At 39.9% G+C, this 16,289-nt stretch overlaps 1 protein-coding gene across 1 annotated transcript in view; it reads left to right on the forward strand.

Annotated features, from left to right (window-relative positions):
* TMC1 (transmembrane channel like 1) overlaps positions 1-16,289 on the forward strand; it is a 138,550-nt gene that overhangs the window by 101,719 nt on the left and 20,542 nt on the right. Inside the window, exons 17-19 of the mRNA XM_030191978.1 lie at positions 11,641-11,766; positions 15,679-15,757; positions 15,837-15,960. Of these exons, the coding sequence (XP_030047838.1) occupies positions 11,641-11,766; positions 15,679-15,757; positions 15,837-15,960 (329 nt within the window). The remainder of the gene's footprint in view (positions 1-11,640; positions 11,767-15,678; positions 15,758-15,836; positions 15,961-16,289) is intronic.

Consider the following 16,289-nt stretch of genomic DNA (forward strand, 5'->3'; position numbering starts at 1 on the left):
TATAATTTCAATGAGTCTTTGTACTTTTTGAAAGAGTAAAAAAATCAAGTCACTTCTACCTGTTCTATACCACTCAGGATTTTATAGACCTCATTCATATCCCTCTGTTTTCCAAGAAGAGCCCAAACCTCTTTAGCCTTTCCTTATATGGGAGGAGTTCCATCCCCTCTATCATTTTGGTTGCTCTTCTATGAACCTTTTCTAATTCCGCTATAGCTTTTTTGAGATACGGCGATCAGAATTGAATGCAATACACACAAAGAGATCGCACCATGGATCGATACAGAGGCATTATAGTATTCTTGGTCTTATTTACCAGCTTTATGGCTGGAAAAAAGTTACAAAATTGTGAGCCCTAGGGACAGAGAAAGGTACTTGCATGTAAACTGCTTTAGTTGTACCACAGAAAGGCAGTATATCAACTCCATGACCCTTTACCCCTATACCTAGCACTGATTCCAAGCATTAGGCACCTAAATTAGGTTTACAAATATAGGCAAATGAACGGCAGGACTCAGTTTAAATTTTAAGCTTCTAAATTTAGGTAAATTTTCAGCAGAGAATGTAGACTGAAAATAGTGGAGGAGTAGCCTAGTGGTTAGTGCAGCGAACTCTGATCCTTGGGAACTGGGTTCAATTCCCACTTCAGCTCCTTGTGACTCTGGGCAAGTCACTTAACCCTCCATTGCCCCAGGTACAAATAAGTACCTGTATATAATATGTAAAGCGCTTTGAATATAGTTGTAAAAAACCCCACAGAAAGGTGATATATAAGTCCCATTCCCTTTCCCCTAAACCTCTAACTTAGGGGTCCTTAAACTAAGCTGTGGTAAGTTTGAGAGCTTGCTTTCCGCAGCTTAAAAGGGCTTACTGTGCTATACACTGAGGCGTTCTGTGGTAAAATCACAATGAGTACACACAAACCACACACACTGAACCCCCCCCCTCCTAAATTTCTCTGGAAGGGGGGGTGTTTCAGGGAGCAAAAAGTAGGCATTATAGCGTGAATCACTTAGCTCAGCCACATTACTGCGCACTATCTGATTAGCACAGGATTAGCACATGAGCTCTTACTGCCTACAAAATGGGTGGCGGTAAGGGCAAATGCGCTAATTTTTTTGTTAATAATGGCCACATGCTAATGGCAACATTAGCACATAATAGACTACCACGGAGAAATTACACTTCCACTAATGCTTAACACTAAGGGCCCTGTTTACTAAGCCACACTATAGGCACACTAGCTAATGTAATGTGCGCTAAAAATTAGCACATGCTAACACTAGAGACACCCATAGGACTATATGGGTGTCTCTAGCGTTTGCAAGCGCTAATTTTAGCGTGTGCTAAAAGTGCTAGCACACCTTAGCTAACAGGGCCCTAATAACGCAAAGCAACAAACTGTGGATATATTAGAATCACTGGCTGAAAAAACGCCACCTCTTAAAGCTTTAAACAATACTTATGAAAATATTTTTATATTCAATATTTGAAAGGTATTAATCTGCAAACAAACCTTTTCCAGCGATGGGAAGGCAGTAGAACTAGAGGACATGAAATGAGATTGAAGGGGGGCAGATGCAAGAAAAATGTCAGGAAGTATTTTTTTCACGGAGAGGGTGGTGGATATGTGGAATGCCCTCCCGCGGGAGGTGGTGGAGATGAAAACGGTAATGGAATTAAAAAATGTGTGGGATAAACATAAAGGAATCCTATTCAGAAGGAATGGATCCTCAGAAGCTTAGCAGAGATTGGGTGGTAGCGCAGGTGCTGGGAGGTGGGGCTAGTACTGGATAGACTTCTACGGTCTGTGCCCTGAAAAATGGCAGATACAAATCAAGATCAGGTATACACATAAAGTAGCACATATGAGTTTATCTTGTTGGGCAGACTGGATGGACCGTACAGGTCGTTCTCTGCCGTCATCTACTATGTTACTATACGTTCATATGAAAGTAGGATTTACTTATCTTATGCAAGTGATTCCAATGAGGCCCGATTCACCCATGGCTTCGTCAGGCGATCTGGTAACAGTCTGAATTCATTGTATACTCAGTCCCCATTGAGATTGAAAGCATTAGATAAGTCAATCCCACTTTCATTATTTTGGTTAAAGAAACACAAATTATTGTTTAAAGCTTTAAGAGATGGAGGTTTTTCAGCCATTGATTACAGTGGTGACATTTTGATTGGTTCCTGAAACAGGGATGGAAATTTTGTTTCACCAATCAATTTCTGAGGCTTTTCCTGCACTTCATTTCTATTTATATTCAATGAGTGAGTTCTAATATATCCACAGTTTGTTGTTTTGCATTATTAGCACATAGCCATTAATTGGGAAAATGGAAAATCATCAAATTTCCAGCTGCAGTAGAAATGGCCTTAGCATGTGGGAACGCTAAGGCCACTTTTTTACCGCAGTTTAGTAAAAGGATCCCTTAGGAACCTAAATTTAAGAGTTCATCTTTGATGAATATTGGGCTCATTCTAGTCAATATCCAGCCAGCGGCAGACCGTGTTTTTTACGTGCTGATTGTGTCTGGTTAAATTAGCTCCAGATGTTCAGTACCAGCCAGGTACTTTAACTAATAAAGACTGTGTGTCTGTCTCCAGTTGGAAGACCGATTCACTACTCCATCTTTTCTACTTCCTGCAGTACCAGACACTGGCGTTTAGTATCTAGGGTATATTCTGCTTGCAAGCCTGAAAGCTATTGAAGTTGTGTACGTTCAGGTACAGTAGGTATTTTCTGTTCCTGGAGGGCTCACAGTCTAAGTTTGTACTTGAAACAATGGAGACTTGGCTAAGATCACAGGGAAGATTTGAACTGTGCTTCCCTGGTTCTAAGCCCATCGCTCTAACAATTAATCTACTCCTCCACTGGCTGGGACCTGCAGAAGAGGATATCAACCCCCCCCCCCCCCCCCGCCTCAACTTGGACCCAACCCCAACAATATCAGCCTATCCTACATGGCACAACTTTCCCATTCTGCTCCCCCTCCAAGAACAAACCCAACAATAGAAGCCACCCCATGTTCCAGTATGGCTTCCTCCCCCCAGGCCTACCTGACCATTCCTGGTATTCCAGTGGGTAAGGTGGGCAGAAGCAAACCCTACTTGTTCTTGCTCCTGCTGGCTTCTAAGGACAGAGGTGGCCCTTCAGTTGGCTTGTGATGGGAGCTTTTGGGGAGGGGTATATGATATGGAAGGAATTTCAGTGGGTATGTGATGAGGGGCTTTAGAGGGGACATGTCTGATGGGGGCTGGATTCACTGTAAGGGGGCAAATTAATCCCCAACCCCTTTAAGAAGAAGCCTGAAACCTTAGTGTCCAATGCTCCCAGGCACTATGAATAGTGCAGTTTTCAAAGTTGATTGCAAGTTGCATTTTTCATGTACCACGGGAATCAATAACTTACAGTACTGAGATAGCACAGGTCTTGCATTCCTGGCTTTCTTCTTAGGGGGTGTAGTTATCAATGTGGGCTACCATTAAGATGGGTTATTTTACCACTAACTTGTGCTATTTTTCCACAGGTCTCATTTTATGCAATGAGTCCTAGTTACTAATAACTGGGGTTAACAGTAAAATAACACATTTATTTATTTATTTTATTTTTGTTACATTTGTACCCCGCACTTTCCCACTCATGGCAGGCTCAATGCAGCAGGCAATGGAGGGTTAAGTGACTTGCCCAGAGTCATAAGGAGCTGCCTGTGCCGGGAATCTTGTAGCCCATGTTGATGACTTCCTTCTTTAGTATTCTGATGCATTCCTAGTCAAAATGTGTTACGTTAATTAAAAACAAAACAAAAAAGTATCTTTGTTTTATTCCTATTTATTAACCTTTAAAGTGAACTTAAACGGCAACCACATTATTTTGTCAGTTTTTGAGGTAGGAGATGGTGCCACCTAGTGTCCAATTTCTATAATTCAAGTTTTCACTGAATTCAAAAGATAAAACTATCTTTAGCAAACACGAGAGACGTAAAGGTGATAAAATTAAGACAGTGGGACTTTTATAATAAATAAATGTTTTTTTCAAGAAAGAACTATACATCATCAAGAAATTTGAAATGAGGTGATATCAGATTTCATGTACGAGTATGCAAGCTGAAAATATTTATTTGATTTTTCATTTTGTCTCAGAGGATTTTTATTTTGTTCCATTTAGGGGCCCTTCCACTAAAGTGTTTTAAATTTTGCATTTAATGTCCCTTAATGCAGGAAATTGACATGCACCAATTGCAAAAATGAAGTGGCACCTACTAGGGGGCGTTCCCTGCATTTTCCATTACATTGTGGGTTAACATTTGGATTAACACACAGTACCTACTACTACTACTACTACTACTACTTAACATTTCTAGAGCGCTATTGCTCCCTATTAGCACAGAATCAATTAGCAGCTACTATTTAGGAGGTAGTAAGTGATTATGTGTTAAGAGGTCCTTTTACTAAGGTGCACTGAAAAATGGCATGCAGTAGTGTATGCGTGTGTTTGGGCGAGCGCAGAATCATTTTTCAGTGCACCTGCAAAAAATGATTTTTTTAATTTTTGCTGAAAAAGGACATGTGGCAAAATGAAAATTGCCACACATCCATTTTGGGTCTGAGATCTTACTGCCAGCCATTGACCAAGCGGTAAAATCTCACGTGGTAACCGGGCAGTAATGACCTACACACATCAAATGGCACTTGGCATGTGCCCAATATGCGTGTCTGAAAATAAAAACTATTTTTCGGATGCCCGTATCAGAGGTGCACCAGAAATTGAATTACCACAATAGCCACATGGTAGCCAGGCAGTAACTCCATTTTGGAACACGTTGGGTGCGTGTAGATGCTTACGTGGCTTAGTAAAAGGGCCCCTAACTCTGTGTTATGCAGTTAGGGGTAAATTCTATAAGTGGCGCCTAAAACTCAATGCTAAAATGTTATGCACTGAGCCCTATTCTTTAAAGGGTATGCATCCTTCGTAGAATAGCGCTTAGGGTATAAACTGTGCCTAACTTTAGGCACTGAAAATTAACAGGTGTAAATGTGGGCACCTAAATTAGATGTGGTTTGGCTGAATATATTTATGTGCGTAAAATTTTGGAACACCCCTAGCCATGACCCCCAAAATTTACGTGCATTAGGATTTATGCATGGATCGTTAGAGAATATGATCTGCATGCAAATCTTAAGGCCAATTAATGCTAATAAATAGTTGTTAGCAGACAATTATTGCCGCTGATTGGCTTGTTAAACAATTAAGTTGTGTGCGCAAATTGGCTACAGAAGCTGATTTGTGCATGCAACTTTAGTCACCGTTTATAGAATCTGGGGGGTTAGTGTGTGGGACGTGCAAATGACTTGCACACCCATTCCCCGCCCATGCCACACCTTTTGGCACAAAAAGCACTTAATGCCCTGTTTACCATGCACTAACTAGGAAAATACAGCAAAGCCCCTTAACGCTATGTTAGTTGAATGTTCTAATACATGCTTATTAGATGTATTATTAGTATTATACTAACATTGTATCATATCTCTGGTATTTGAATTCCAGTGCTATTAAATGTGTATATTTTTGATATTGTTTCATGGTAGTTCTATTATTAGGTTTCAATTTACTGTTTTCAAGTTTACCTCATTTATTGTATTTATGTTTATTCTTGGTTACTTTACTATTATTATGCTGTTAACAAAATTGTAAGTTTTATGTTAAATTGTACCGCTGTACACTGTATATAGTTGTATCAGATCATGCTCCCATCACCTTAAACATAAACTCAGTACCAGACTTGCCAAAGTCCCCTGTTTGGAGACTAAATATGAAACTTCTTTCAGACAACAGGATAAAAGAATGTGTTCAAAAATTCATCCAGGATTTTTTTCAATTTAATTCCCAACCTGAGTCAGATCCCTATAGTTTGGGAAACCTTTAAGGCTTCCCTCCATGGTGAACTAATTTCAATAACAGCATATAAAAATAAGGAAAATGTTGTCCTACTCAAAGAACTAGAGGCTCAGATGAAAGATCAGGAACAGAAATAGAGAGAACAAAATAATATATCAGACCTAAACACGCTGCTTCAATTAAAATATAAATATAGCAAAGTCACCAGGCAATTCAGGAGATATATATAACAAGAACAAAATATTAATTAGAAGGCAATAAGAGCAGCAAATTCCTAGCAAATTATCTTAAAAGGAGAAAATCCAAAGTACAAATGCCCACAATTAAAAATCAGACACATCAGATAGTCTCCTCTGTGTCTGAAATATCAACTGGTTTTCAAAAACTCTCTATTTATCTGCATCTTCAAGCGATGATGTCTCTACTAATAATTTCATTAAAACCTTAATACATCTTACTAGGGATGAATCAGATAATAATATTTTAAATAGGAAAATTGGAGAGGACATCCTTTTAGCCCTCAAGGACCTCCCTTTTGGAAAATCACCAGGTCCTGAAGGAATTCCTGTAGAATTCTATTTAGGAATACTTCATTGCCACACATACAATAAATATTTAATCATCTTTCTCCCTCCACTGTAACAAAATCATGATCCTACCAAAACCCAACAGAGACTCACAGCTTGTCCAGAATTATAGGCCGACTTAATTATTAAACACTGATTACAAAACTTATTTGAAAATATTTGCAGAGTTAAAAATGTGATAGGTAAAGCTATTTCTCCCCAACAAATAACTTTCATGCCCAGAAGGCTTATAACAGACAACTCCAGAATGTTTTTTTAATTTGTCAGAATTGTCCAAAACTGAAGACTACCCTGTCATTGCGATATCAGTCAACACTGAGAAAGCCTTTGACAGGATGGAGTGGAAATATCTCTTCTACTTCCTGCAATGGTTCAGAGCTCACCCCAATTTTATTGACAAGATCAAAGTCCTTTATACAAATCCAAAAGCTCGAATTTTTAGCAAAAATCATTTATCCGACACTATACTTTACACAGAGACACCAGACAGGGATGTCCTTTCTCCCCTTATCTTTTTAACCTAGCATTAGAGCCTCTTATTTTAGCCATTATGTCTCATCAAGGCACAACAGGCCTGACTTATCATAAGATCCTGACATATTTTATTTTGTTACATTTGTACCCTGTGCTTTCCCACTCATGGCAGGCTCAATGCCATGAGACTATGGAGGGTTAAGTGACTTGCCCAGAGTCACAAGGAGCTGCCTGTGCCTAGAATTGAACACAGTTCCTCAGTTCCCCAGGACCAAAGTCCACCACCCTAACCACTAGGCCACTCCTCTAATCCCTCTGCATCTCTTCCCCATTTATTCACTTTAATAGCTACATGCTCCTCTTTTTCAGGTTATAAAATGAATAGTCTAAGACAGAATACTTCTCTTAAACGGCAATGCTAATCCTAAAACCATTCATCCTTATAATTTAGTATGGACTCTAAGTAAACTTAAATACCTTGTTATAGACCTACACACAACATTTTCTGAAACAGCTAAACATAACGGAAATAAAATTCTTCAGTCCTTGAAATCTTTACTCTCTTCGTGGCATCCATTGCACCTCTCTTGGCTTGAAACTCTCAAGGTGGTGGTATCTTCAAAAATTAATTATATATGAAGTATGATCTCAGCCTTGTTCCTCAAATCTTTTTACTCCTAAATTGAAAAACTATTGTTCTCCTAACAGAAATCAAAACTTCCTAAAATTTTCCTTCACAAATTAAAGGGTATTTTTATTAAGGCGTGCCGAAAAATGGCCTGCGCTGGTGTAGGCGTGGGTTTTAGATACGTGCAGGTCCATATTTTGGTGTACCTTAGTAAAAGGACCTTTAAAAAAGGCCTTTTTTTTCTTGGTGACTGAAAATGGATCTGTGTCAAAATTAAAACCAGTGCGTGTCCATTTTTGGCCTGAGACCTTACCGCCATCCATTGACTTGGTGGTAAGGTCTCACGGGCTAACCAAGAGGTAAGCGTCAGCATGCAAAAACTAGTGCTTACTGCCAGGTAAGCGCCATGTGGTTGAAAATAGAAAATATTTCCTAACACGTGTTTTGTACGTGCGTCAAAAATTGAATTACCACACGGGGCACATGGTAGCTGGGTGGTAGTTCCAATTTCATGCACATTGGATGCGCTTAGGTGCCTACACGCTTTAGTAAAAGGGCCCCTAAAAACTCCGAAAGACAAATTTGGAATCTTTTTTTTCCAGATTTATTTACAATACCACAAATCCTTCATTATCCAACAAGCCTGTTACTTGTTCAATACAATTTCTTCCTATATCCCCTTGTGGCTCCTACTTGAACGCTCCTTACTAGACCCAGTTCCTACCCGCCTTGCTCTGTCAATAGCACTAACAAACTCACAGAAAATTAGCTCTATCATAGATAATACCCAAAAATGTTTACTGGAACTTGATAAACTACTTGGTTATCCTACAGAAAACTCAGACTCTGTATCAATATGGTTCAACCCTAAAATAGAGATTAGCAAATCTTGTTATTGGAAGGCTTGGGCCGACAAAGGTATTTGGACTATAAAAAAATCTTATATTCTGACAATAATTTGAAACTACTATCATTTCAATAACTACAACGCATATACTTCCTTCTTTCCTTCCTTCTATACAGATCTTCAAATGGCTACAGCTTTCACATTCCATTAAAGCCTCTCAGGTATTAAGTTCCTGTTTAACTGCTAAACCATCTAGTTTTACAACTGCACATTCTCTGCTAGCCAGAGGACACACGGCATCATCGATATATAAAATTCTACTGGAACAACGATACACATCGTAAAGCTTTCAAAGAGCCACTTGGAAAGCTGAGGTCAGATGTCAAGTACCTAAATTTCTACATAACAACCTATGGCTCTCAGTTCTCAAACCTCTATCAGCGGCTACCTGTCTACAATCAATGCTGTTCTTGTACCATAGAGCTAGCTGGCCTCCCCGAAAACTTCATGTTGCTGGTTTATCGCACTCAAACTACTTCTGGCACTAAGTTGCAGATTAGAACCTTGTCTCATATGATATAAGAATGTTTGCAAATCCAACCTTTTTGGACTGCAGTATGGAGTATAATATCTTCAAACTTGACACACCTGTGTCTATTCAAATTGCCATCTTCAAGTCCTGTACAGACAGAGAGGGTAATACAGTATACAATCAGAGAAACCAAAAGAAAAAAGCAACACTGGGCCTTCAAGAATGAGACAACAGGAGTACTTTAATAGCCAAAGACCCGACACGGGCCGTGTTTCGGCGCCAAAAAGGCGCCTGCCTCAGGGGTCAAATTGTAGATATAGCGATCGTACAGAGTTCAAGTTGTAAGTGCCTTAAAGACAGCCTGGGTAACTTGCATTAATTTCGCTATAGCGCGAAAAAAGGGGCTCCGGCGAAGGAGCCTTCTCCTGTTTGGTCCCTGACCTCCATAAAATACTCATATAAACCTTAATAACTATAAGTCAACAGTTAATTCTTCATCATTGGAAAACGTCTGATAATATCAATCAGTCCCACAAACTTGAACTGTCCTCTGCTTCTTCACATGGATCCATTATCAAGAAGTAAAGAATGTGGTCTTCTTTAGGAGAATACTTGAAGAACCAGACTTCTAATAATCCATCATAAATACACTTGCGTCTTTATGGGATCTGTATTTGCTGTTTCATTGTCTTTAACATGTATCTGACTATGGACATCTCATGTTTTTGCATTTACTTCTATGTAATTGTATAGTTATACATTTTTTAATTAATCCTTTTTCTGTACTATTTGCATTTGTACTGCTGTTTTTATATGCACAAAATCAAAATTTTGAGGAAAAAAAATGATTTACAGACAAAAAACAATCTGTGATTTTTAATAGAAACAGAAAAACTACTGTCTTATCAGGCTTTCTCTCTTCAAAGCACATGCTTTGTCATATTTACTACTTCTTTCTCAAGTATTCAGTGGCCTCAAGTAAGACCAGCTCCCTTTAGACTATAGGCTGTTTTCTCTATTTTTCCTAATATTTCCAGCTCACAACTTATCACTTGCTTTACCAATGGACACAAGGCCTAAATTTATATTTACAATGTCAATACACTTATTTTTACACTGGTTGGAAATTTATAACTGGCCTGTTATAAATGGCCACATAGGTTTATACAATTACCCCCTTATCCCCGGATTCTATATAGCATGCCTAGAGTTCTGCATGGTTCTGCACATAAATCTAGGTGTGTTCTATAACTATGCATGTAGATTAATAGTTTTAACAAGCTGTTAAGCATTCTTAACAGCTCTTAACAAGCAATAACGAGTACTAATAGGCAAAAAATTCGAACGTGTGCAGGCAAATAGGGGCATGCTTAGGGGCATGGAAATAGACATTTTGTGGGCGTTCCAAAATCTACCTGCGTTGTTATAAAATATGGGCCAGTGCGCATAAATCTACACACAGGGATATAGCCAGCTTTTCGTTGGCATAAATGTATGCATGTAGATTTAGTCACATGAATTACACCTAAGCGTGTCCTAAATATCACACATAGATTTACGCACGGTATTTAGAATACTCTTAGATGAAATTGCCTAGCACGTGTTAATTTTAGGTGCCATATATAGAATCGGGCCCTTAATGTTATACATTGTTTCAGTGGCAGAGATCCATATAAGGTCCATTTTGAAAATTTAAATAGAACTTTAAGGTGGGAATTCATCAAGCCATATTAGGGCCTTATGTTGCATTATTTGTGCCTTCACATGACTTAAATGGCCCTAACTCTGCTTGAACAAATGTGCTGCAGCAATATTTAGTTTGCCGCGGGTTAGGTATGAACGAGGTACAAAATATGCAAATGCAGCTGATGATTCAGAGATAACTGCTTTTACCACATTCTCTGGCAATAAATTCCAGAGTGAAGAAATATTTTCTCAGATTCATTTTCCCTTCGCCATGCCCCCCTTTAGAGTTGTGCATGAGAGAAGTTAGGTGCTCAGTTTACTGAATAGAGGTGCAAGTCAGTTACACACACAACTGCTAATTACTGCCAATTAATGCTTATTAGCACAACTTATTGGTACTTCTCTCCAATTAAGTGCCAATTTAGTGCCAGTTAGCTAATTATGTTGTGCACGTTACCTGACCCTATTCTATAACTGGGCACGCATTTGCATGCCTAACGTTAGGTGCCATTTATTAGAATTTGAAAGATCATGTGCATGGAAGGTTTGCAGTCCTCTGAGCAGTATTGTTTTCTTTATGCATTAAATGTGAATCGACTTACACCTGACACTTTTATCTCAGATCTTATCCCTTCAATAGTACCTGTGCTGAAATCTGATCCCAATTCACTCCCCAGACTATAACACAAGTATTCCAGCATCTTAATGCCACTTTTATTTAATTCAAGCTCTTCCTTTCTGCCCATTAATCAGCTCCTTAAAACTATTGCGTTTCTGATTGACTGTTATCCACCAGATCTAAGTCCATGATGATGTTATGCACAATGTTCTACTGTTATTATGTACTGTTCCTTAATGTTTGTTATGTAAGCCACATCGAAATTGAGGTTCTCTCGGGACAATGTGGGTTAGAAATGTCATATATAAATAAAATAAATAAATAAAATATTTTTATCTTCCCTCCCCCCCTTTTGCATTTAGTGGGAAAGACAAAATGTTTGAAATCATTGCAGAAACGCTGGAAAATGACTTCCCGTCTTGGTTTGGGAAAGTATTTAGCTATGCATCCAACCCTGGACTGATTCTTCCTTTCATACTGCTTATGGTGTATGTATACAGCAAAATCTCCTTGATGTTTCTCATCCCACTTGCTTCCATGTCATGATTTTGCTACCCCAGGCAGTCACTTAGGGGTCCTTTTACCAAGCTGTGGGAAAAAGGGCCCTGAGCTAGTGCCGTTTTTCCTGCACACCAGGGCCGTTTTCCCCGCAGCCAGTAAAAGCTGAAAAAAATGGCCATGCGGTGAGATAACTCTTATCACGTAGCCATGTGGCAGGGAGCCCTTACCGCCACCCATTGAGGTGGAGATAAGGGCTCCCACACTAACCCAGCAGTAACTGGGCAGCACACGGTGATGCCCAGTTACCACCGGATTATTGCCTTGCAAGCCATTTCTGGAAATTGCACATGCTCAGAATGGGACTACCACCAGCAGCCGCGTTGGGCGGGCTGTAGTCCTGGAGCAGAGAGCAGTAAGCCCGTGTTGGGCTTACCAGCGCTCTGTAAAAGGGGCCCCTTACACTCAGCCCTGCACACCACGGACTGTTCTATGTGGGATTTTAAATATTCAAAAGTGCTTTCTGTATTTAACTATCATCTGAAGGGCAATGTGGTTGGTTATTTTTGTCCTCTGCCTCACATATCAAGCAGTTAGCTGTCATGATAACAAATGACAGTTTTGATTAATTATTAGTTGAATAAGAGTTAATTGGCTCAAGAACGTGCCTGCTTTCCAGGGTGCAGATCATTAAATGAAACATTTCAATAATGTTCTTATGCAATATGATTTAGATGCCAATCAGGAACAAGTTAAATTTTCTCCTGCAAATATCAATAATTAAGGGCTTTGGAATGGAATTATGGAAAGAATTGCTGGAAATTTGACATGCACATCACAAGCATTTGTGCTAAAATATGAAAGTACTGCTGGCCTCATTATTTCTGGCAGGGGAGATGCATGATATGTGTAACTCTTGCCTTTACCTTTTTCACAAGAGTATTCCAAAACTGAGATGCAATATGAATGTTCTGCTTGTGAAGTACCTATGCCCAAACTTGAAGCTGGGTAAAAAAAAAAAAATAGAATTATTATTATTATTTGGCTTAGTCTATTCAAAAGCATTTATCTGGACAGATGCACCTGCTGTCCAGGTAAGTGACACTGACTAGATCAGACAGAGGCATTATCCAGTAATGCTGCTAAATATCCTTGCAGACCACCTTGCAGTGCTGGCTCAGAATTTATCCAGATAGTGTCAGTATTCAGTCCACTATGGATTTGGGATTTTGTTCACACCTTTCCAGAACACCAAGGCAAGTTAGAGTGAAAATAAAGTCCTAAATTATCCAGATATATTATCCTCTCAGGTACTCGGCCACCTTTGGTAGAAGCACACAGATTCCAGTTGTCCGAACTAACACCATCCTGCTTATTTTCGAAGGAGAAGGGTGCCCATCTTCCGGCACAAATCGGGAGATGGGCGTCCTTCTCCTAAGGTCGCCCACCGTCCTGTTCTACTTTGACCCCACCTATGCTCTCAGTCCTGCTTTCTATTGCCCTTCACAACTGCCCCAGGTATGTCCCTCTCATTTCTTCTTTCTGTTACTCTTCACCAGTCCTTTCAAATCATGATTTTTTTCTTTACCTGAAACATTTTAAGATTTCATCATGATTTTGCTTGGTACTGCCTCTGCTAGTAGGCTCTTCCAGGGATCAGTCACCCTCTCAGTAAAAAAAGAGTTCCTCATATTTCCTCTGCACCTTCCTCCCTGCAACATGATATCATGAAATATGGCTCACTGGCTAATTGTGTCCCTGAAGGAGTTACTTTTATAACCTAGTGCTTCGGGTAAGTGAGCAAGAAGGTGCCTAATTTGGCTCTATGTTTATAAAATCATATAGACACTATTGTGACTTTATAATATATTAGCACACTCCCAGCAGCATTAGGGCCTACATTCAAAGCATGAGCCTTGCACCCACTTGAGAGCCGCAGTAAAATAATAGCATGTATTTAAATATGTAAATTGTGACTCCATTCATGCATGGCCCACATTCCGTCCATGTGTACGCCTACTGTTAAAGTGTGTGCGGCTTGCACTGCATTGACATTTAGGCGCAACCTAAATTTATATGAGCCCATTTACATGCCCAATCCAGCATTTACCCTCCACGTGCACAGATAGTAGTAGGAATATTAAACAATATCCCCTCACTCTATAACTTTAGCACACAAATGTCAGTATCATTTGCGTGCTACAATGATAGAATATTAGCACTTACGCAGGTGGATGTACATTTTCATGTGTATTAGCTGAATGCTCAGTGCACAATTTGTGTAGCACATAAATGCAAACAGGCGTACACAGGGGTGGAATGTGGGCAGGGCATAGACAAGGCTCTCACTTACGCACATAACTTACACTGCACTGTAAGTTACGTGCCAAAGTTTCTCAACTCAGAATCAGTTGTCCATTCCTACATTAGCACATACTAGACTAGGCCTTTTTCTCTATAAGCTCATCCCTATGGAATACTTTGCGTTTTTCCCCTTTGTACGAAATCATCCTGCCAATGTCTTAAAGTTGCCTTGAAGACTCACTTATTTACTAACCCCCCCCCCCCCCCCCCCCCCCCCCCCGTATACTAAGCCACGCGGCAATGCTGACATAGCCCATTCGAAGTGAATGGTCTGTGTCGGCATTAGTGCATCGGCAGCCGCTAGCATGGCTTAGTAAATACGGGGGATAAAGCTTTTCATGTTGATCCCTGAGTTGTGGTAGACTGGTCAGTTAGTGGGCAGTTGTATGCTCCTTACTTTGGGGCCCTTTAAAAAGGCATGTTAGGCTCTACATACGTGCAGCACGCACCTAAATGAGACTACCGCCATGCTACCACACCCCCTGGCGGTAATTTCAGATTTTGGAATGTGCTCATAATGCCTGGATGATTTATTTATTTCCTCCCACACGCACTGTTTCCGGCAGTAATCGGCAGTTGGCGCAAGCCGACTGGGCACCGCATGTGTAGCACGTGAGCCCTTACCGCTAGATCAATGGGTGGCGTTAAGGGCTCAGGTCAGTTTTAGGCGCTCACTGGATTCAGTTTTACCCCTTGCCCGTCCCATTTTTTTTAAAAAGCCCTTTTTTTGCAGACGTGGTAAAAACTGGCCCGGTGCGTACCCAAAACACACACCTACACTGCTGCAGGACACCTTTTACGGTGGCTTAGTAAAAGGACCCCTTAGTCTTTTCTTTATTTTCTAGCTTTGCTAACTTCTCTTTAATCTCTTTAGTTGGAGTTCCTTTCCATTATCTTATGCTTTTATAATTTTATTGTGAACCGCCTTGATTGTATGAAAGACATTATATTAAGTCAAACTAACCTAACCTAAACTAATCTGCATTTAGGCATGAACATTTAATCCTCTTTTTGACATGGCGTAAGTGGGCATTCGCCTAGTTGTAGGCATATAGATGCTTACATTGGTATTCTATAATGGAATCTAGGTGCCCAAATGGCATCATGGATTTGCACTCTACATGCTACATCTAGATGCCTAACTTTGGCTCCCAGTTATATGTTTCTTTTCAAATGATCTCAAGGACAGTAGTGTGTTGAAGTCCATGAGCCTGTTTAGGTTCATCAAATGGTGTTTGGGAGTCTAGCAACAGAATCTGGTATACAGTATTGCTGGATTCTATCTGTAGCTAGAATATAACACAAACATAACCCCCCCTTTTTTACAAAGCTGTGCTAACAGCTGCCGGTGCTGTAATGCCGACACAGCCCATTCAAAGTGAATGGGTTGTGTCGGCATTTCCACGTGGCTTTGTAAAAGTGTGTGTGTGTGTTGGGGGGGGGGGGGTAGTCTTATTTCAAAGAAATACATTTATTATTATATTTCTGGACTTGCAAATTAGATAATGCATTTTTGTTGTCTTTTTACTTTCATTTAGTATGAGTATCTATTACCTCAATGCTACATCGAAAGCATACCAAGCAACGATCCTGGAATTAAAAAAGAAGCTGCAAATGGTAAGGAAAAAAATAGTTGATGTATTTTCCCCTGGACTCTGCTCACTCATAAAGGTATTATCATTTTTTTTTCAATTAGCAAGCTGAAGAAAACAAAAAAAGAAACAAGCAAAGAGCAGCAAAAGCACAGGATTTGGTAGAGGATGAAGCACAGCCACCGTCCAACCAAAAAACATTGAAAAAGGAGAAGACACCTGAGAAAGGTAAGCAGAGATCCTCTCAAAATAGGTTTGGAATTGGTGTTACAAATAACAGTTTAAATGAAATCCAACCAAAATTTGCCACTGTTGTATCTCCTCACATTTATCCTGGAAATCCATGGACCCATATGCAGAAGCATTTTTATGAGAGGTGGCAGTGTTGTCTACATTTTATTTTTTTAATCTGGATGATTAAATCATCATATGGCCAAAGTTTGCATTCCAAAAAAGGGATAATGTTTAGGACATTCCATGGGCAGTGCCACTTAGACATCGCTCAGACTGTTTCAGCACTATTGGAGTCAGTCCGGGCGGAGGCAGGAGTTACCCAG

This window comes from Microcaecilia unicolor, chromosome 2 (assembly GCF_901765095.1).
Source record: "Microcaecilia unicolor chromosome 2, aMicUni1.1, whole genome shotgun sequence".
Taxonomy (NCBI): domain Eukaryota; kingdom Metazoa; phylum Chordata; class Amphibia; order Gymnophiona; family Siphonopidae; genus Microcaecilia; species Microcaecilia unicolor.